Genomic DNA, 22,671 nt, shown 5'->3' on the forward strand with positions numbered 1-22,671 from the left:
AGCCACTGCGGCAGCCGGCATGTTGGAACTGCAAGCTGAAAGTACACTTTATTGCGCCTGTCTGGCGGCTCAGGCGGCCGGGCTGCAGGGAGCAGGAGAGGAAGGAGCGCGGGGCTCGGGGCAGTGGCTCTGGGAGCCTGCGGGTCGGGTCTGCGTCGGGCGGGCATTAGGAAGCGGCGGGTTCCGGGCTCCCCGAGTCCGGGTCCGGGCTGGGAACAGGCGTGGCGCTCGTTTGGGAGTGGCTGCTGGCTACGGCGCTGGGCGCCAGTTTCCAGCGCCCGGGCTCAGCCCCAGACCCCCTGGGCCGGAGCCGGGCCGGTCCCGCGGGCGGCGCGGCGCGGCGCGGCGCGGCTCGCAGCTGGGCGCGGCCCCGGGTCGGGGGAGGATCCGGGCCCCGGGCTCCTCCCGGCGGGGCGGCCCGTTTATAGCCGCGCGGAGAGGCGGCCTCGCCCGCGCCCGCTCCGGAGCGGCTCCGCCATGGACCTGCAGATCCTGGAGCACCGCGTGCGGGTGCTGAGCCTCGCCCGCCGCGGCCTCTGGCTCTACACCCACCCGCTCCTCAAGCTGCTACTGCTGCCCCGCCGCAGCAGGTACCGGGCCGGGGGCTGCGCTGCGCTGCCCCGCGCGGGGGTCGGAGGGGCGGCCGGGCTGGGGCGGCTGATGGAGAGCCCGTGCCCCGGGCTCGGCTCTCGCTCCCTTCCCAAGCGGCAGCGTCCCTGGGCGTGGGCAGAGGCCTCTGGGCGGCGGGGCTGTGAGAGCCCTTGGTCTGCGGCACGTGGTGGGCTCAGGGGGAGATGCTGTTGGGGGAGATGCTGGCGTGGAGAGGGGTCGGGGGGTTGGTTAATTTGGGGTGGCAAGCAGGGCGCCCCCAGTGAGTCAGGACATGGGGCGAGATGGAGACCCTCAATCCTCCCTCTGGGTGCCCCGTGCCCTCTTTCTGATTGTGGTGGGAGCGAGCTAATTGCGGGATCCCGGGTGGATGAGCGTTAGCTAGATGGGGGCCAGGATTGAGGTGGGCAGGCATCGATAGTGGGTCGGGTTGGGGCAGTTTACAGGAGGATGGCTGCCTTGCTTGCAGGGTGAGGTGGGATGCAGTGCCCAGCAGCCTGGATGTGCGGAGTTCCTTGCTTTGGTAGGCTGCTTCTATGATAAGCTGAAACTGGGCCAGGGTGAAGGGAGTCCTGGCTTCCTTTAAGATGGAGACTATGAAATTTCAGACATTTTCTTTCTCCCACATTCCCAGGGTAGGCACACATGTTAGAAGTGTGAGTATGAGAAGCTTTTTTTGGTCTCCTAATACAAGGTGCTTTTACAACTATGCACACTCTTGTGCTCGATCGCTCTTTGCACGTTCTTGTTCACAGGCTGGTGCTCTGGAACTTCGCGTAATGAGTACTGATGTAAATAGAACTTTAACCTGTGCAAAAATGCATAGCCTCTTTGGAAGCTGGTAGGCTGTGCGTGCCAGACACACTTACCTGAGACTTTCACACACAATCATGGATAAGTCCGCTTTGTGCTCACTCCAAGTTGGGTCTATTGCTCACTCCTAACACAAGTGAATGTTGGCAGTGGGCAGCTGTTTGCTGCCACGCTTGTTGCTTCTCTGGCTTGCATCAAACTTCCTTGTGATTCAGCAGCTGGGGAAATTTCCCTGTCCTAATATGCCTACAAAACCCAGGTCCATCTTTTGCGTATCTGTGAATGAAATTGCCCCAGGCTCAGAGAGCCCTGGCTCCCTTCATGAGAACACTTAACTCTGCTGCTGCTTGTCTTCTCTTCACTGAGAAGTATGCTTCTGAATTCAGGTGTGCTCTTTAAAACCATTCCCTCTCACCCCAAGTCCACCGAAGCATCCCAGCTGCCCCTGGATGTGGTGCTCTCTGTGGGCATTGCTGTTTGCCAGAGATCAGTCAAGTCACGTTAGTTACAGCCATGTTTGACCCTGATTCTTGCTAGAACAGTGCTAATGCTTCCAAGTCCTGCTGTAGATAATAATGAGGAGGGGTTTATAAAGACATGCTATAGCCTGGATCTCCCTCCTCAAAGACTGGATGCATCTTTATCAAAGCCAGTAATCTTGCAGTACTAAACCTGATGGGATGGAAGGAAACTGAGATCCTGTCTAAGCGCTGTTGTGAAACACGATGTTTCTAATCCTGTTGGGCTACTGCTGTGTAGTATAGACGGTTCCTTCCAGTTTGCAGCAGGGAAATGGTGGGCAAGGCATACAGGTCCATGGAAAAGTACCTTAATTATCCTCACCTGAGAGGAATTGCTTGGCCTGTGGCAAGTGAACCAGGACTGCAGAATCTTTCAGTGTGCGCATTACATGCAATTATGTGTTGGTAGGTGCAAATTCTTCAGCTTGACGGAGACTCCCGAGGACTACACCCTTATGCTGGATGAAGAAGGCTTTAAAGGTATGGTGTAATCACTCTCTCATGCTAAGGCTGTAATTCATGGAGACACAATGCTTTCCCCCAGCTCTGGCATTCGCATGCTTCCTGTTTCATTGCCATTCAAATGATGTTCAGGCCCATTGTTTCTCTTTGCTGCTTTGAAAACCCTACATAAGAGGGCAACTGCAGGACGCGGGGCAGATTTTTCTGTAGAGCCCCATTTCTGTCGCTGGCTGTGGGCTTAGTGTACGGGTCTGTCAGTATAATGTGTTTGCCTCGGTCCATGTTACGAATGCTCATGTCGATGTGCATTGGGGGCCCGGTAGCTGTCTGTACGTGTTAATACTGGATGACGGCTTGTTAGCGTTTTGCGTGCTAGGTGCGCTTTGCTATTTAAAGAGGAAATGCAAATATCAATCAGCTTTAGTGTAGTGAGCGTGAATGCCCCTCATCACCTGGGTATGTGAGGGTGGGGCTTTTCCACATCGGGTGGGGTTCTACTTCTGGAGATGTGGCTCCTGCTCAGCACCTTCCCAGCCTGCGGGGTGCTGCTGATGTCACGTTCACCATGGGACCTTGCCCGCTGGCCTAGAGGGGCCGGGGACGTGCTATGAGGTGGTCGTGCCGAGCGTACTTCTGTAGACAAGAAGGTGCAGCAACTTAATGCTTTACAGAGGGTGCAGTGTACAGCAGGGATGCCGGAACGGGGGTGGGGGGGGATAGGCCTGGCCTGTCCACTTTTTGTCATGGGCCCAGCCTCCTGCCCCTCCTCTTCCCCCCGAGGCCCTGCCCCAGAGCCAGGCTGGAAGTTGGTGCCTGGCCTGCGTAAGAGCAGCCCAGGCAGCTGTGGGGAGCCATGGACCCTCCACCTGCCTGCGGTGGGGGTCATGAGAGCAGCCCTTGGCTCATGTCCCTGCTCCCTAGGTCCCCCCACGCAGGGCAGGTAGAGGGTTCATGGCTCCCTGGTGGCTCTTACCATGGCCTGCCTGTGGTGTTTTGGCCCCTGAGGCCCTGCCCACACCGGAAGTTGGAGCCGGGTTGGGGTAAGAGCCATGTAGGCAGCTGTGGGGAGACACAGAACCTCCCCCTGCCCTGGGCGGGGGACCCCTGGGGACAGGGACACTGCCAGGGTCTGCTCCCAGACCCTCCCACCCCAGGCAGGTGGAGGGGCCTGTCCTTCCTGGCCCAGCTCCAGCTTCCGCTTGGCTGGGGGGGCAGGGCCTCACGGGGGTGGGGAGGGCTTCATTGCTCCTCCACTTTTAGGAAGAATCCATCACCCTGGCATACAGCAGAACTCGAGTGAAAATAATCTCTGGTTGCTTGAGTTGTTGCTGCTTGTAGACTTTTGCTAAGACTTACTTACTATTCCAAATTCCTACAGCATAATGAAACAATATAGATAAGGCTGGAAGAGTATGTATTGTTTCTTTAAAACTGTAGCATTAAGCCAGGGAAGCAGTGTTCCCTCTAATTTTTCCTGCCCATGTGCAGAATGAATTTTGTTATGTGCACCAATATGGAGGTGTCGTGTGACACATCACCTCTATATTGGTGCACATAACAAAATTTCATGTGGTGGGAGTGGGGCCAAGGGGATCGGAGCGTGGGACGGGGGCTCGGCTGGGGCAGAAGATTGGGGTGTGGGGGGGTGAGGGCTCTGGTTGGGGGTGCGGGCTCTGGGGTGGGGCTCAGCGGGGCCGGCGGCCGGGACGAGCCACTCAGCCCACTGACGGTCTGGAGTCCTGGCCCTGTCCACACAGAGTGTGTACCTACCTTCTCCCTGGTTCTAGCCCGTTCTCTTCCTCTCTCTGCACTGAGATGGGGGTGGGAGTGCACAGGGCTGGGGGTGAAGGAGCAGGTTGGGGTGCAGGGTCTGGCCAGGAGCTAGAATGAGGGAGGGGGTCAGGGTTGGGGCAGGAGGTTTGGGTGTGGAGCACTTACCTGGGCAGCTCCCATTTGGTGCGAGGGGTGCAGGTAGGAATGGGGGGGGGTGCAGGAGCTCCCATTTGGTGCTCACAGTGGGGGTGAGACTGTGGGGGGTGCTAGAGTCAGGGCATGGGGTGTGGGGGGGCTGGGTATGTGTGAGGAGGGTGCAGGGGTGAGGGCTGGGGGGTTCAGGGATCAGGGCAGAGGGCTGGGGGTGTGGGCTGGGGTTGTGGGGGTGCTCCCAGCCCCCATGCCCTGAGTGGCTCATGGCGGGGGCTGGAGGGGATATGCCCTGATTCCACCCCCTTCCCCAAGGTCCCAGGAGCAGAGAGCGCGCTGCAGCTCCGCTTTTACCTCTCCCGCTGGTAGCGAAGCTGATCGGCCACAGGGAGGGGGAGAAGGAGGGGCAGGAACCCAGCACGCTGGGGGAAGAGGCGGGGGGAGGGGGAAGCTTGCCTGCCCTGCAAGGAGAGTGGGTGGGTGGAAAAGAGTGGGCCGGGCAGGATTTTTAGTGGCACGCTGCTGTCTGCCCGGGTCCAACAGACAGTAGCGTGCCATTAAAAATTGGCTCGCGTGCCGTAGGTCGCCGACCCCTGGCTTAGAGGGAATTTAGCAGGCAGGAGGTGAGTTCAGGGAGTCTTCAATGAAGCAGAGAGACGACAGATTTAGGGGTAATACCTTCTTCCTTGTACTAACCGTTCTATCTGAAAGTAAATGGTGGTGGTTCTGTACCTTTGATGCCAGACAGGCTGCATAAAATAAATGAACAAGGTGCAGTTTGAAGCTGTATCCATGGAGTCTCTCATTTGGTTTAATCATAGACTCCTAGAAGATCAGGGTTGGAAGAGACCTCAGGAGGTCATCTAGTCCAACCCCCTGCTCGAAGCAGGACCAATTCCCAGTTAAATCATCCCAGCCAGGGCTTTGTCAAGCCTGACCTTAAAAACCTCTAAGGAAGGAGATTCTACCACCTCCCTAGGTAACGCATTCCAGTGTTTCACCACCCTCATAGTGAAAAAGTTTTTCCTAAGATACAATCTAAACCTCCCCCCCCCCCCCCCCCGGCAACTTGAGACCATTACTCCTCGTTCTGTCATCTGCTACCATTGAGAATAGTCTAGAACCATCCTCTTTGGAACCCCCTTTCAGGTAGTTGAAAGCAGCTATCAAATCCCCCCTCATTCTTTTCTTCTGCAGACTAAACAATCCCAGCTCCCTCAGCCTCTCCAAATAAGTCATGTGTTCTAGACCCCTAATCATTTTTGTTGCCCTTCGCTGGACTCTCTCCAATTTATCCACATCCTTCTTGTAGTGTGGGGCCTAAAACTGGACACAGTACTCCAGATGAGGCCTCACCAATGTCGAACAGAGGGGAACGATCACGTCCCTCGATCTGCTCGCTATGCCCCTACTTATACATCCCAAAATGCCATTGGCCTTCTTGGCAACAAGGGCACAATGCTGACTCATATCCAGCTTCTCATCCACTGTCACCCCTAGGTCCTTTTCCGCAGAACTGCTGCCTAGCCATTCGGCCCCTAGTCTGTAGCGGTGCATTGGATTCTTCCGTCCTAAGTGCAGGACCCTGCACTTATCCTTATTGAACCTCATCAGATTTCTTTTGGCCCAATCCTCCAATTTGTCTAGGTCCCTCTGTATCCTATCCCTCCCCTCCAGCGTATCTACCACTCCTCCCAGTTTAGTATCATCTGCAAATTTGCTGCGAGTGCAATCCACACCATCCTCCAGATCATTTATGAAGATGTTGAACAAAACCGGCCCCAGGACCGACCCCTGGGGCACTCCACTTGACACCGGCTGCCAACTAGACATGGAGCCATTGATTACTACCCGTTGAGCCTGACAATCTAGCCAGCTTTCTACCCACCTTATAGTGCATTCATCCAGCCCATACTTCCTTAACTTGCTGACAAGAATACTGTGGGAGACCGTGTCAAAAGCTTTGCTAAAGTCAAGAAACAATACATCCACTGCTTTCCCTTCATCCACAGAACCAGTAATCTCATCATAAAAGGCGATTAGATTAGTCAGGCATGACCTTCCCTTGGTGAATCCATGCTGGCTGTTCCTGATCACCTTCTTCTCATGCAAGTGCTTCAGGATTGATTCTTTGAGGACCTGCTCCATGATTTTTCCAGGGACTGAGGTGAGGCAGTTCCCAGGATCCTCCTTCTTCCCTTTTTTAAAGATTGGCACTACATTAGCCTTTTTCCAGTCATCCGGGACTTCCCCCGTTCGCCATGAGTTTTCAAAGATAATGGCCAATGGCTCTGCAATCACAGCCGCCAATTCCTTCAGCACTCTCGGATGCAACTCGTCCGGCCCCATGGACTTGTGCACGTCCAGCTTTTCTAAATAGTCCCTAACCACCTCTTTCTCCACAGAGGGCTGGCCATCTCTTCCGCATTTTGTGATGCCCAGCGCAGCAGTCTGGGAGCTGACCTTGTTAGTGAAAACAGAGGCAAAAAAAGCATTGAGTACATTAGCTTTTTCCACATCCTCTGTCACTAGGTTGCCTCCCTCATTCAGTAAGGGGCCCACGCTTTCCTTGGCTTTCTTCTTGTTGCCAACATACCTGAAGAAACCCTTCTTGTTACTCTTAACATCTCTCGCTAGCTGCAGCTCCAGGAGCGATTTGGCCCTCCTGATTTCATTCCTACATGCCCGAGCAATATTTTTATACTCTTCCCTGGTCATATGTCCAACCTTCCACTTCTTGTAAGCTTCTTTATGTTTAAGATCCGCTAGGATTTCACCATTAAGCCAAGCTGGTCGCCTGCCATATTTACTATTCTTTTGACTCATCTGGATGGTTTGTCCCTGTAACCTCAACAGGGATTCCTTGAAATACAGCCAGCTCTCCTGGACTCCTTTCCCCTTCATGTTAGTCCCCCAGGGGATCCTGGCCATCCGTTCCCTGAGGGAGTCGAAGTCTGCTTTCCTGAAGTCCAGGGTCCGTATCCTGCTGCTTACCTTTCTTCCCTGCGTCAGGATCCTGAACTCAACCAACTCATGGTCACTGCCTCCCAGATTCCCATCCACTTTTGCTTCCCCCACTAATTCTACCCAGTTTGTGAGCAGCAGGTCAAGAAAAGCTCCCCCCCAGTTGGCTCCTCTAGCACTTGCGCCAGGAAATTGTTCCCTACGCTTTCCAAAAACTTCTTGGATTGTCTATGCACCGCTGTATTGCTCTCCCAGCAGATATCAGGAAAATTAAAGTCACCCATGACAATCGGGGCATGCGATCTAGTAGCTTCCGTGAGCTGCCGGAAGAAAGCCTCATCTACCTCATCCCCCTGGTCTGGTGGTCTATAGCAGACTCCCACCACTACATCACTCCTGTTGCTCACACTTCTAAACTTAATCCAGAGACACTCAGGTTTTTCTACAGTTTCGTACCAGAGCTCTGAGCAGTCATACTGCTCCCTTACATGCAGTGCTACTCCCCCACCTTTTCTGCCCTGCCTGTCCTTCCTGAACAGTTTATAACTATCCATGACAGTACTCCAGTCATGTGAGTTATCCCACCAAGTCTCTGTTATTCCAATCACGTCATAATTCCTTGACGTCACCAGGACCTCCAGTTCTCCCTGCTTGTTTCCAAGGCTTTGTGCATTCGTATATAAGCACTTGAGATAACCTTGAATTAAATCCTCCCAGCCAGGGCTTTGTCAAGCCTGACCTTAAAAACCTCTAAGGATGGAGATTCCACCACTTCCCTAAGTAACCCATCCCAGTGCTTCACCACCGTCCTAGGGAAATAGTTTTTCCTAATATCCAGCCTAGACCTCCCGCACTGCAATCAATTCGCCATTCAGTACAGGGCTGTCCCTACTCTAACCCAGTAGTTTTCAAACTGCAGGTCGCGATCCAGTACTGGGTCACAGCACGTAAGGCACTGGGTCATGGCGCCTCTGGTCAGCGCAACCAACAGGGCTGTTAAGAGTCCTGTCAGCGGTTCTGCCCAGCTAAGGCAGGCTAGTCCTTCCCTGTTCTAACACCGCGCTGCACCCTGGAAGCAGCCAGCAACAGGTCCAGCTCCTAGGCCGGGGCGGAGCAGCCAGCAACAGGTCCAGCTCTGCACGCTACCCCGCCTCAAGCACCGGCTCTGCACTCCCATTGGCCAGTTCCTGGCCATTGGGAGCTCGGGGGGTGGTGCCTGCGGGCAAGAGCCCCTGGGAACCGGACCTGCTGCTGGCCACTTCCGGGGCGTAGCGTGGTCTGTTGTGGCAGGACAGGCAGAAAGCCTGACTTAGCACCCCTGATGACCTGGAGCCACCTGAGGTAACCCCATGCCCCAATCCTCTGCCCCAGCCCTGAGCCCCCCCCAAACCTGGAGCCCCACCTGCACCCCAAACCCCTCATCCTTGCCCCACCCCAGAGCCTGCACCCCCTGCCCTGACCCCCTCCCGCACCCCAACCCCTCATCCTTGCCCCACCCCAGAGCCTGCACCCCCTGCCCTGACCCCCTCCCGCACCCCAAGCCCCTGTCCCAGCCCTGAGCCTCCTCAAACCTGGAGCCCCCTCCTGCACCCCAAGTCCCTCATCCCTGGCCTCACCCTGCAGCCCTCACCCCTGCCATAGGCACCGACTTCCCCTCCTTTCCATGGGTGCTTGGCCCCCACTCCACCCCTTCCATGCAGCCCCGCCCCTGCCCTGCCTCTTCCCACCCCTTCCCCAAAGTCCCCACCCCAACTCCGCCCCGTCCCTGCCCCTATTCTAACTCCTTCCCCAAATCCCTGCCCCGGCCCCACCTCTTCCCTGCCTCCTCCCCCTCCCTCCTGGAGCGTGCTACCAAACAGCTGTTTGGTGGCCACGGGGCTGGAGGCACTGGGAGGTGGGTGGAGGAGCAGGGACGCAGCACACTCAGGGGAGTGGGAGGAGGAGGTGGGGCAGGGGGTGAGGGAAGCTTGGCTGCCGGTGGGTGCAGAGCACACACTAATTTTTCCCCATGGGTGCTCCAGCCCCAGAGCACCCACAGAGTCAGCGCCTATGACCCCCTGCACCACAACCCTCTGCCCCAGCTCTGAGCCCCTCCCACACCCCAAACCCCTCCTCTCCAGCTCTGTTGGGTAGTAGGCATCAACAATTTTCTTCAGCTGGGTCGCCAAAAAAAAAGTTTAAAAACCACTGCTCTGACCTGATGGGGTTGTTCTGCAGTGCCGAGCCCTTCACTGGCCCTCTGTCTGCGACACATGGGTTCTGTGCTGGTGAAACTAGCTCCAGAAAGAGAAGCTTCCGTTCCTTCTCGGTTAGCATATTATACGAGCAAGCACAAATCCAAATCCCTTTCGTGTACTTTTGTAGGGTTCCCTTGTCTCCCACTCCAAAAAATGGTGGCGGCAGAAGGGAATTCATTCCTATATATGGATTTCTACCTCTCACTCAGTGCTTGTCAGAGGAGTTGGGAAGGGACCGTATTACTGGAATTGTGTGTGCTATATATCTGCACAACTCTTGCCAGGTACATGCATGATGCAGCCTAAAGCTAACCTAGCCCTTTCCTGCACCTGGTGTGCATGTATGCTTGGAGAACGAGGCCTCTGATTTGTGCTTCCCAATCTGGGTCTGTTTCTGACTTCCTACTCCTGCATCTTCCTGTTGCAGGACAGCACAGGCTGGCAGAGACTAAAATGAATGTCTTACCTTGTTGGATCTGGCCCAGGAGGGTCACTGGCCTGGAAGCTGAACTCAAGTTCCCTGCTTCTTTCAGCTGCAGCATGGCACTAGATTGGGTCTGGTGGATCTATCAGTGGCACTGGTCCTTCTATAGTAGCTGAGGGTCGGGTGGTCACTTAGCTTCTAATCCATTACAAGCTGCCCTGTTTCAGAGTAGCAGCCGTGTTAGTCTGTATTCGCAAAAAGAAAAGGAGGACTTGTGGCACCTTAGAGCTGCCCTGTGTCGCTCAGGCCAATTTGGAATCTGTCCCTTCAGGGCAGGGGGTGGGAAGTAATTCAGTGAAATCATTTTGGGCTGTGAACACAAAGAGCTTCACAGCCAGATCTCTATTGTGAGTTGTACTGTAACAACCAGTTAGAAGTTAAAAGCTGGTTTTAATGCATTGTTCATTGATACATGTTTATACATAGGACACAATAACCCTGGGGAGGGCAGGAAACGTAGAACAATAGATCTGAGAGCAGCATGCTGGACCCTGCTGAATTGCTCCCTCTTCCTCCTGAGCTGTAACTTCAACAGAGCAAAGCGCCTTGGTGAGGTGATGTAAAGCCAGCACATGCGGACACGGTGAAGAGAGTTGGCAAGAAGCAGAATGCCTGGTAAAGGTCAAACGCTGCACTAGTAGTGTGGAGGCTGCAAAGCTTAAAATCAGCCAAGAAATGTTCAGTTAAAGCTCCCACAGCACTTGGCCCTGTTGACGATTCTGTGAATTTTGTGATCTATTTAACCTAGGCCCTGTCTACAGCAAAGACATTCACACCATTGGAGAACTATGCTGATGTCATCACAGCAGTGGCAGCCCTCAGGGGTCAGGTTTCAGAGTAGCAGCCGTGTTAGTCTGTATTCGCAAAGAGAAAAGGAGGACTTGTGGCACCTTAGAGACAAAAATTAGAGCATAAGCTTTCGTGAGCTACAGCTCACTTCATCGGATGCTACAGCTCACTTCATCGGATGCATACTGTGGAAAGTACATAAGATCTTTATATACACACAAACCATGGAAAAAATGGGTGTTTACCACTACAAAAGGTTTTCTTTCCCCCCACACCCTACTCTCCTGCTGGTAATAGCTTATCTAAAGTGATCACTCCCCTTACAAATGTGTATGATAATCAAGGTGGGCCATTTCCAGCACAAATCCAGGGTTTAACAAGAACGTCGGGGGGGGGGGGGGGGGAGGAGGGGAGGAAAAAACAAGGGGAAATAGGCTTGAATAGAGACTGGGAGTGGCTAAGTCATTATGCAAGGTAACCTAAGTTAATTGTATCCAATTTGCAAATTAATTCCAATTCAACAGTCTCTCGCTGGAGTCTGGTTTTGAAGTTTTTCGGTTGTAATATCGCAACTTTCATGTCTGTAATCGCCTGACCAGAGAGATTGAAGTGTTCTCCGACTGGTTTATGAATGTTATAATTCTTGACATCTGATTTGTGTCCATTGATTCTTTTATGTAGAGACTGTCCAGTTTGACCAATGTACATGGCAGAGGGGCATTGCTGGCACATGATGGCATATCACATTGGTGGATGTGCAGGTGAACGAGCCTCTGATAGCGTGGCTGATGTGATTAGGCCCTATGATGGTGTCCCCTGAATAGATATGTGGGCACAGTTGGCAACGGGCTTCGTTGCAAGGATAGGTTCCTGGGTTAGTGGTTCTGTTGTGTGGTATGTGGTTGCTGGTGAGTATTTGCTTCAGGTTGCGGGGCTGTCTGTAGGCAAGGACTGGCCTGTCTCCCAAGATTTGTGAGAGTGTTAGGTCATCCTTCAGGATAGGTTGTAGATCCTTAATAATGCATTGGAGGGGTTTTAGTTGGGGGCTGAAGGTGACGGCTAGTGGTGTTCTGTTATTTTCTTTGTTAGGCCTGTCCTGTAGTAGGTGACTTCTGGGAACTCTTCTGGCTCTATCAATCTGTTTCTTCACTTCTGCAGGTGGGTATTGTAATTGTAAGAATGCTTGATAGAGATCTTGTAGGTGTTTGCCTCTGTCTGAGGGGTTGGAGCAAATGCGGTTGTATCGAAGAGCTTGGCTGTAGACAGTGGATCGTGTGGCGTGGTCAGGGTGAAAGCTGGAGGCATGTAGGTAGGAATAGCGGTCAGTAGGTTTCCGGTATAGGGTGGTGTTTATGTGACCATTGTTTATTAGCACTGTAGTTTCCAGGAAGTGGATCTCTTGTGTGGACTGGACCAGGCTGAGGTTGATGGTGGGAAGGAAATTGTTGAAATCATGGTGGAATTCCTCAAGGGCTTCTTTTCCATGGGTCCAGATGATGATGTCATCAATATAGCGCAAGTAGAGTAGGGGCATTAGGGGACGAGAGCTGAGGAAGCGTTGTTCTAAGTCAGCCATAAAAATGTTGGCATACTGTGGCGCCATGCGGGTACCCACAGCAGTATACATTGTCCCCAAGTGTGAAATAGTTGTGAGTGAGGACAAAGTCACAAAGTTCAGCCACCAGGTTAGCCATGACATTATCGGGGATAGTGTTCCTGACGGCTTGTAGTCCATCTTTGTGTGGAATGTTGGTGTAGAGGGCTTCTACATCCATAGTGGCCAGGATGGTGTTATCAGGAAGATCACCGATGGATTGAAGTTTCCTCAGGAAGTCAGTGGTGTCTCGAAGGTAGCTGGGAGTGCAGGTAGCGCAGGGCCTGAGGAGGGAGTCTACATAGCCAGACAATCCTGCTGTCAGGGTGCCAATGCCTGAGATGATGGGGCGCCCAGGATTTCCAGGTTTATGGATCAGGGGAGCTCATGTCTTGCAGTTTACACAGGTGACCTGCTGGTGTGAAGTACTGAAGTGACTGTATGACACATACCTGTCACAGGACTGGCATAACTACATCGCTACATAGTAATTCTACTAGTGGGGATTGTCTCAGTGTAGATAAAGCCTGCCCAGTATCACTGAGCTAGGTCTTTAAAAGGAGCTGGAATGGCAAATGCCACATAGGTGCAGTGTGGCCAAGTTGCTGTAACAACCCTTTTGTTTCGGTTGTCAGGGTTTGACCCTGGGACCTTCAATACCAAAACATACACCTCTGGCGCTTGAGATAAAGCCGCTAGAAGTGGATGCCCACGCTCTGCTGGGGTGGGTTATGTAACCCGCAGGAGGGAAGTGTCACTAGAGCCCAGTGTTGTAGACTTGGCCTTCGCTAGTAGCCCTACAGACCTATATCAGTATAACTGCATTGCTCAGGGTGTGAAAAATCCACACCCTGAGCAACATGGTTCTAGAGAAGGCATAACCCCCCGTGGAGAGAGCACTATGTTGACAGGAGAGTTCTGTCACTCGAGCTGTCTCGGGGAGGCGTATTAACTACGCGGACAGGACACAGCACTGTATGTGAAGACCTGTCCAAAGAGTTAATCAGCACCCAAGCCCCGCTCCTTACCCAGGATCAGTAACCAGGATGTCAGTTACCTTGCTTGTTACCTGGCTCAGGAAAGATCACTCTGCATTCACACCCTCCTACACAGCTAGCCTTAAATACAAGGTAACATTATAGCAGAGAAACTGTGGTGAGCTTTTCAATGCCAGATGTTATTACAAAACAAATGCCAGTAATTCCTGTATGTGATGAAAGAGGCTAACGAGGAAATCATAACTGAAGAACCGACTGTCTGCTTTGCCTGGGGAACACAGCTGTTTTTTAGCTTCTCTCATGCCATGTATCACGATGCATTCACCTGCTTTCTTTCTCTCTGGCACCTTTCAGGATTACCTGGGGTGTCTGGGGTAAATCCCTACTACAGCAGGAGGGAGCCCTGTCTGTGCCCATGAGAGGAACTCTCCCCAGCCATTAGCTGCTTGCAACACAGGGCTCTCTGCTCTGGGCTCTGTGAGCCCCACCTTTTCCCTCTGCGGGCTAGCAGTTAGCATAGTGTACCTTGTTACTCAAGTGCCTAGTCCCTTCTGGATGCCTGCAATGTACGCTGATCGGCTGTCTTCGTGGAGGCACGCCAGTTCACTGATTTCACCTCCATTCCACGCTCTCCTTAGCATATAGGCACTCATACAGGTCTATAGTAAAACCAAAGTGAAGTTTATTTAACTGATTCAGATATAAGAGTTTGGAAACAAGGTTACAGGTAAAGGAAAACCATAAAGCACCTATACTTATCAAGTTATTTTCCGGCCTAAGGTATCTGTCACCCAAGGCTTGGTTCTGACAGTGCTTGCCCAGTCCAGAAAGCTGGGATCTACCTTTCATGAGACACCCCGGCTGGCAGAATCTCCTTCGTAATGGATAAAATCTTGTGCTCTCTTCTCTTGCACAGTTACGCACTGTTGTCTTACCCCAGGGGGTCCATAGTCAGAAACATTTTAGGGTTCCTTTGTCTTTGTAAATCCTCATGTCTGCGTGGAGAGGCCATTCATCTGGTTATCAGCTGAACGGTGTTCTTCTGTGGGGCTTGTCCCCTATCCGATGCTGAGACCAAATCGAACCAGGGACACCCTAGTGAATGTGTGCTCTGCCCCCACCAGTGTGACCTTGCATACAAGGTCGTGCTGGCGGGAGTGAAGTGGTGTGCTCCTCCAATTGGCACCTCTGGGTGGTGTGATCTTGCATGCAGTATGTGTGGCGTCATGCTTTGCAAAAATGTCTGGTGTTCCAGAAAGGTGAGAGTGGCCACCCTAAGCCTGCACTGGTCCAAATGATGAATGTAGGACTGGCTTAATGGAGGTCTGTGCTCACCTGAGGTAAGGCAGGTCTCGGTGCTAAGTTTCACTTTAACAGTTGTTAAATCAGAGCAGGCTGTGCATTGGGGACCGAAGAATGGTGAAGAAATTTGGCAGCATGTGACTTCCAGAAGAAGAAAGGGGAGGATCCATGTATCAGCAATGCAGATACAGGTGAGAAACCGTTTTCATGTTCTCGCCACAGGTACTAATGCGGAGAGTGGACTAGATGATACATTTGTGGGAAGGGAGCAGAAGGAGACTTCACCGATTAGAAGGCATGAGATGCCCTGTCCTAGGGATGGGGGTTCCATGACCACCACTCCCAAAAGAAGGAGGCGGGTGGTGGTGGTCGGGGAATCTCTCCTCAGGGGGACTGAGTCATCTATCTGCCGTCCCAACCGGGAAAACCGAGAAGTCTGCTGCTTTCCAGGAAGTAGGATTCACAATGCGACTGAGAGCCTGCCGAGACTCTTAAAGTCCTCAGATCGCTGCCCCTTCCTGCTTCTCCACGTGGGCACCAATGATACTGCCAAGATGACCTTGAGCGGATCACTGCAGACTACATGGCTCTGGGAAGAAGGATAAAGGAGTTTGAGGCGCAAGTGGTGTTCTCGTCCATCCTCCCCGTGGAAGGAAAAGACCAGGGTAGAGACCGTCGAATCGTGGAAGTCAACGAATGGCTACGCAGGTGGTGTCGGAGAGAAGGCTTTGGGTTCTTTGACCAGGGGATGGTGTTCCAAGAAGGAGGAGTGCTAGGCAGAGATGGGCTCCACCTAATGAAGAGAGGGAAGAGCATCTTTGGAAGCAGGCTGGCTAACCTGGTGAGGAGGGCTTTAAACTAGGTTCACCGGGGGAAAGAGACCAAAGCCCTGAGGTAAGTGGGATACCAGGAGGAAGCACGAGCAGGAGAGCGCAAGAAGGGAGGGCTCGTGCCTCATATGAAGAAAGCAGGACAAACAGCAAGTTATCTTGCTGGCAACAAGAAGAAAGCCAAGGAAAGTGTGGGCCCCTTAATGAATGAAGGAGGCAACCTAGTGACAGAGGATGTGGAAAAAGCTAATGTACTCAATGCTTTTTTTGCCTCTGTCTTCACTAACAAGGTCAGCTCCCAGACTGCTGCGCTGGGCATCACAACATGGGGAATAGATGGCCAGCCCTCTATGGAGAAAGAGGTGGTTAGGGACTATTTAGAAAAGCTGGACGTGCACAAGTGCATGGGGCCGGACGAGTTGCATCCGAGAGTGCTAAAAGGAATTGGCGGCTGTGATTGCAGAGCCATTGGCCATTATCTTTGAAAACTCGTGGAGAACGGGGGAAGTCCCAGATGACTGGAAAAAGGCTAATGTAGTGCCAATCTTTAAAAAAGGGAAGAAGGAGGATCCTGGGAACTACAGGCCAGTGAGCCTCACTTCAGTCCCTGGAAAAATCATGGAGCAGGTCCTCAAAGAATCAATCCTGAAGCACTTACATGAGAGGAAAGTGATCAGGAACAGTCAGCATGGATTCACCAAGGGAAAGTCATGCCTGACTAATCTAATCGCCTTCTATGATGAGATTACTGGTTCTGTGGATAAAGGGAAAGCAGTGGATGTATTGTATCTTGACTTTAGCAAAGCTTTTGACACGGTCTCCCACAGTATTCTTGTCAGCAAGTTAAAGAAGTATGGGCTGGGCACTATAAGGTGAGTAGAAAGTTGGCTAGATTGTCGGGCTCAACGGATAGTGATCAATGGCTCCATGTCTAGTTGGCAGCCGGTGTCAAGTGGAGTGTCCCAGGGGTCGGTCCTGGGGCTGGTTTTGTTCAATATCTTCATAAATGATCTGGAGGATGGTGTGGATTGCACTCGCAGCAAATTTGCGGATGATACTAAACTGGGAGGAGTGGTAGATACGCTGAAGGGCAGGGATAGGATACAGAGGGACCTAGACAAATTGGAGGATTGGGCCAAAAGAAATCTGATGAAGTTCAATAAGGATAAGTGCAGGGTCCTGCACTTAGGACGGAAGAATCCAATGCACAGACTAGGGACTGAATGGCTAGGCAGCAATTCTGCGGAAAAGGACCTAGGGGTGACAGTAGACGAGAAGCTGGATATGAGTCAGCAGTGTGCCCTTGTTGCCAAGAAGGCCAATGGCATTTTGGGATGTATAAGTAGGGGCATAGTGAGCAGATCGAGGGATGTGATCATCCCCCTCTATTCGACATTGGTGAGGCCTCATCTGGGAGTACTGTGTCCAGTTTAGGGCCCCACACTACAAGAAGGGTGTGGATAAATTGGAGAGAGTCCAGCGAAGGGCAACAAAAATGATTAGGGGTCTGGAACACATGACTTATGAGGAGAGGCTGAGGGAACTGGGATTGTTTAGTCTGCAGAAGAGAAGAATGAGGGAGGATTTGATAGCTGCTTTCAACTACCTGAGAGGTGGTTCCAGAGAGGATGGTTCTAGACTATTCTCAGTGGTAGAAGAGGACAGGACAAGGAGTAATGGTCTCAAGTTGCAGTGGGGGAGGTTTAGGTTGGATATTAGGAAAAACTTTTTCACTAGGAGGGTGGTGAAGCACTGGAATGCGTTACCTAGGGAGGTGGTAGAATCTCCTTCCTTAGAAGTTTTTAAGGTCAGGCTTGACAAAGCCTGGCTGGGATGATTTAATTGGGGATTGGCCCTGCTTTGAGCAGGGGGTTGGACTAGATGACCTCCTGAGGTCCCTTCCAACCCTGATATTCTATGATTCTATGATCTTAATGCCTATACACAAATGCGAGAAGCCTGGGAAACAAGCAGGGAGAACTGGAAATCCTGGCAAAGTCAAGGAATTATAATGTGATTGGAATAACAGAGACTTGGTGGGATAACTCACATGACTGGAGTACTGTCATGGATGGTTATAAACTGTTCAGGAAGGACAGGCAGGGCAGAAAAGGTGGGGGAGTTGCACTGTATGTAAGGGAGCAGTATGACTGCTCAGAGCTCTGGTATGAAACTGCAGAAAAACCTGAGAGTCTCTGGATTAAGTTTAGAAGTGTGAGCAACAAGGGTGGTGTCGTGGTGGGAGTCTGCTATAGACCACCGGACCAGGGGGGTGAGATGGACGAGGCTTTCTTCCGGCAAGTAGTAGAAGCTACTAGATCGCATGCTCTGGTTCTCATGGGCGACTTCAATCATCCTGATATCTGCTGGGAGAGCAATACAGCGGTGCACAGACAATCCAGGAAGTTTTTGGAAAGTGTAGGGACAATTTCCTGGTGCAAGTGCTGGAGGAACCAACGAGGGGCAGAGCTCTTCTTGACCTGCTGCTCACAAACCGGGAAGAATTGGTAGGGGAAGCAAAAGTGGATGGAACCTGGGAGGCAGTGACTATGAGATGGTCGAGTTCAGGATCCTGACACAAGGAAGAAAGGAGAGCAGCAGAATACGGACCCTGGACTTCAGAAAAGCAGACTTTGACTCCCTCAGGGAGCTGATGGGCAGGATCCCCGGGAGAATAACATGAGGGGGAAAGGAGTCCAGGAGAGCTGGCTGTATTTTAAAGAATCCTTATTGAGGTTATAGGAACAAACCATCCTGATGTGTAGAAAGAATAGTAAATATGGCAGGCGACCAGCTTGGCTTAACAGTGAAATCCTTGCTGATCTTGTAAGCTTCTTTTATGTGTTTAAGAAGTGGAAGATTGGACAAACGACCAGGGAGGAGTATAAAAATATTGCTCAGGCATGCAGGAGTGAAATCAGGAAGGCCAAATCACACCTGGAGTTGCAGCTAGCAAGAGATGTTAAGAGTAACAAGAAGGGTTTCTACAGGTATGTTAGCAACAAGAAGGAGGTCAGCAAAGTGTGGGTGCCTTACTGAATGGGGGAGGCAACGTAGTGACAGAGGATGTGGAAAAAGCTAATGTACTCAATGCTTTTTTTGCCTCTATCTTCACGAACAAGGTCAGCTCCCAGACTACTGCACTGGGCAGCACAGCATGGGGAGGAGGTGACCAGCCCTCTGTGAAGAAAGTGGTGGTTCAGGACTATTTTAAAAAGCTGGACAAGCACAAGTCCATGGAGCTGGAAGCGCTGCATCCGAGGGTACTAAAGGAGTTGGCAGATGTGATTGCAGAGCCATTGGACATTATCTTTGAAAACTCACGGCGATCGGGGGAGGTCCTGGATAACTGGAAAAAGGCTAATGTAGTGCCCATCTTTAAAAAAGGGGACGAGGAGGATCCTGGGAACTACAGGCCAGTCAGCCTCACCTCAGTCCCTGGAAAAATCATGGAGCAGGTCCTCAAGGAATCAATTCTGAAGCACTTGCATGAGAGGAAAGTGATCAGGAACAGTCAGCATGGATTCATCAAGGGCAAGTCATGCCTGACTAATCTAATTGCCTTCTATGATGAGACAACTGGCTCTGTGGATGCGGGGAAAGCAGTGAACATGTTATTCCTTGACTTTAGCAAAGCTTTTGACATGTTCTCCCACGGTATTCTTGTCAGCAAGTTAAAGAGGTATGATCTGGATGAATGGACTATAAGGTGGATAGAAAGCTGGCTAGATTGTCGGGCTGAACGGGTAGTGATCAATGGCTCCATGCGTAGTTGGCAGCCGGTATCAAGCAGAGTGCCCCAAGGGTCAGTCCTGGGGCCGGTTTTGTTCAATATCTTCATTAATGATCTGGAGGATGGTGTGGATTGCACTCTCTGCAAGTTTGCAGATGACACTAAACTGGGAGGAGAGGTAGATACGCTGGAGGGTAGGGATAGGATACAGAGGGACCTAGACAAATCGGAGGATTGGGCCAAAAGAAATCAGACGAGCTTCAACAAGGACAAGTGCAGAGTCCTTCACTTAGGAAAGAAGAATCCCATGCACCGCTACAGACTAGGGACCGAATGGCTCGGCAGCAGTTCTGCAGAAAAGGACCAAGGGGTTACAGTGGACGAGAAGCTGGATATGAGTCAGCAGTGTGCCCTTGTTGCCAAGAAGGCTAACAGCATTTTGGGCTGTATACGTAGGAGCATTGCCAGCAGATCAAGGGACATGATCGTTCCCCTCTGTTCGGCATTGGTGAGGCCTAATCTGGAGGCCTGCACGGCTCCACTAATTAGGGGGGTGGCCCTTCATTCTCTGGTGTGCAGCCGCCCAGATGCGCACCTTGGAGGGAACTATCCGCGGACCATAGTTTGAGAATCTCTGGTCCATCATTAACCGCTATGGCTTGGAGAAACCCTCTGAAGGTCTGGACTGAATCTGATCCACCAAAGCTTTTATACTGTATTCCTTTTGGTCAGCTGTCGTCAGACAAGCAATCTCTGATCAGTCTGGAGAGCTCAGCTTTGATGTTTCTTTTGCTGCTTAAGGAGCCCTGCATCAACAGGTAACTAAATTCTTCTCTCTCTTCCAATCACCACTTGAGTTGCCACGTCTATTCACAGTCTAACTGTATTGCTGAGATCCAACACACTGCTTCCTTTCTTCCCCTGATCTGATGCAATATCTCGAGTTCTTAGGCGTGATGTTTCTGTTCTCAGCTCAGTTACAATTAGAGCTTCACTGCTAACCCTGATGCTGCTCTTGATGCAAAGTGACAGCTTGACCCATCTGTCACTGAATGTCTTTGTCCCACACTCCTTCTGCATGGTTTGGCCAGACCAGCTCACTTGGTCAAGTTGGAGAAATTCTCACCCTTGCAAAGCCGGCATCCATTGCTGACCTTGGCTGTCCCAGCCCCTGGCTGACTCTGCCAGTCACTGCTGTCCCAGATGGCATTGCTCAGCAGTTCTGTTCTCCCCAGTGAAGGTTTGTAGTTGGCCTTTCGCTCTAACGGAGGAGCGCTGTTAACCTTGGGCAGGTGAGATCCGGGCTGTAGCAGAATAACTTTCTTGGGCAGGTTCCCATCTACGTGGGAGCTGCATTTTCAGTCTTTACAGGGAATCCTGTTGTCACTCAAGCTTCTGGATGTCAGGGAGCAGAGTGTTTTGTAATGTGGTGCCTGCATCTGGAATGCTGCTTTGGATGCAGGGGGGAATGTCACCAGGCAATTAAACAAAAGTAATTTGCAACTACTTGGCTTTGGCAGTCCTCAGCCTCTCAAGGGAAGCAGATTTTGCAATTAAGTGGCTTTTCCTCATGTCAAATGATGCAGAGACTAGTTAGCTGGGTCCCCAGTGCATTGAAGAAGCTGAGGCCCCAAATGCACAACAGATATCCCCAAACCCAGCTGGGAGAGAATCACAACCAGGATCTCTCTTTCCTGCCTTGGGAAGGGGCAGGAGGTTCAGCGCAGTGGGGGCAGGAAGGAAGCAACAAGGATGCCTGGCTGATGCCTGCAAAGGCAGCTTTTGTGTAATTAGTTCCTGGATCCCAGCCAGGTTGGGCTTGGCTGAACACTCAGGGCTGATTGGAGGAACCGACCATTCATTACATTCCCCTCTTCCTGAGGGGGAGGGCTACCTGCTGTGCACCACTAGTGTGTGTGGGTGGGTGGGGGGGGGCGGTGGCTATGGATGTTCCTGATCATTTGGGAGCAGGGAAGGAGGAGGGGCACTAAACATGGGAGCGGTCCCTCTCTCTGAGATGTGCCTGAGGTTACGATGGGGGCAGTTGCACCCTTGCTGCTCTAACCCAGTCCTGAGTCCTCTCTTGTGCTTGCCAGTGTCTCATGCTGGTGACTGCCAGGGGGATGTCTGCCATGCACACCTGAGAGAGTGGAGCCAGGGCCGCTGAGCGCGTGGCCACTGCACTTCAGATTCTGCCTGTGCCACGGGACTGCACAATTTCAAGGGTTTTATTGGTGGGACAAGGTGCACCAGGGTGGCTGGAGTTGGTGCAACAAAGACCTGTCTAGGACCAGGCTTTTGATGGGGTCTTTGGGGGGGGTGGGATGGGACCAGACCTAGTTCAGCTTGCAATGCTACAATGAGACTCTCTTGCTTTCCCCTCCAAGCCCTGGTCTACACTAGGACTTTAGGTCGAATTTAGCAGCGTTAAATCGATGTAAACCTGCACCCGTCCACACAATGAAGCCCTTTATTTCGACTTAAAGGGCTCTTAAAATCGATTTCCTTACTCCACCCCTGACAAGTGGATTAGCGCTTAAATCGACGTTGCCGGCTCGAATTTGGGGTACTGTGGACACAATTCGATGGTATTGGCCTCCGGGAGCTATCCCAGAGTGCTCCATTATGACCGCTCTGGACAGCACTCTCAACTCAGATGCACTGGCCAGGTAGACAGGAAAAGAACCGCGAACTTTTGAATCTCATTTCCTGTTTGGCCAGCGTGGCAAGCTGCAGGTGACCATGCAGAGCTCATCAGCACAGGTGACCATGATGGAGTCCCAGAATCGCAAAAGAGCTCCAGCATGGACCGAACGGGAGGTATGGGATCTGATCGCTGTTTGGGGAGAGGAATCCGTGCTATCAGAACTCCATTCCAGTTTTCGAAATGCCAAAACCTTTGTGAAAATCTCCCAGGGCGTGAAGGACAGAGGCCATAACAGGGACCCGAAGCAGTGCCACGTGAAACTGAAGGAGCTGAGGCAAGCCTACCAGAAAACCAGAGAGGCGAACAGCCGCTCTGGGTCAGAGCCCCAAACATGCCGCTTCTATGATGAGCTGCATGCCATTTTAGGGGGTTCAGCCACCACTACCCCAGCCGTGTTGTTTGACTCCTTCAATGGAGATGGAGGCAATACGGAAGCAGGTTTTGGGGATGAAGAAGATGATAGCTCACAGCAAGCAAGCGGAGAAACCGGTTTTCCCGACAGCCAGGAACTGTTTCTCACCCTAGACCTGGAGCCAGTACCCCCCCGAACCCACCCAAGGCTGCCTCCTGGACCCAGCAGGCGGAGAAGGGACCTCTGGTGAGTGTACCTTTTAAAATACTATACATGGTTTAAAAGCAAGCATGTGAAAGGATTACTTTGCCCTGGCATTTGAGGTTCTCCTAGATGTAGTCCTAAAGCCTTTG

General features: G+C 52.0%; 1 protein-coding gene across 4 annotated transcripts in view; it reads left to right on the forward strand.

The window, feature by feature from the left end:
• Positions 1 to 363: 363 nt before the first annotated feature.
• Positions 364 to 22,671, forward strand: part of CASTOR1 (cytosolic arginine sensor for mTORC1 subunit 1) — a 45,474-nt gene continuing 23,166 nt past the window's right edge. Inside the window, exons 1-3 of one of the 4 annotated variants that reach the window (XM_073313608.1) lie at positions 2,353 to 2,423; positions 10,440 to 10,628; positions 10,762 to 10,996. In XM_073313608.1, coding sequence (XP_073169709.1) covers positions 10,981 to 10,996 — 16 coding nt within the window. In that variant the 5' untranslated portion in view covers positions 2,353 to 2,423; positions 10,440 to 10,628; positions 10,762 to 10,980. Of the gene's footprint in view, positions 591 to 2,352; positions 2,424 to 10,439; positions 10,629 to 10,659; positions 10,997 to 22,671 lie in introns of those variants that run through there. The other 3 variants (XM_073313607.1, XM_073313610.1, XM_073313609.1) reach the window with 3 other exon arrangements.

Source organism: Lepidochelys kempii, chromosome 15 (assembly GCF_965140265.1).
Source record: "Lepidochelys kempii isolate rLepKem1 chromosome 15, rLepKem1.hap2, whole genome shotgun sequence".
Classification (NCBI taxonomy): domain Eukaryota; kingdom Metazoa; phylum Chordata; order Testudines; family Cheloniidae; genus Lepidochelys; species Lepidochelys kempii.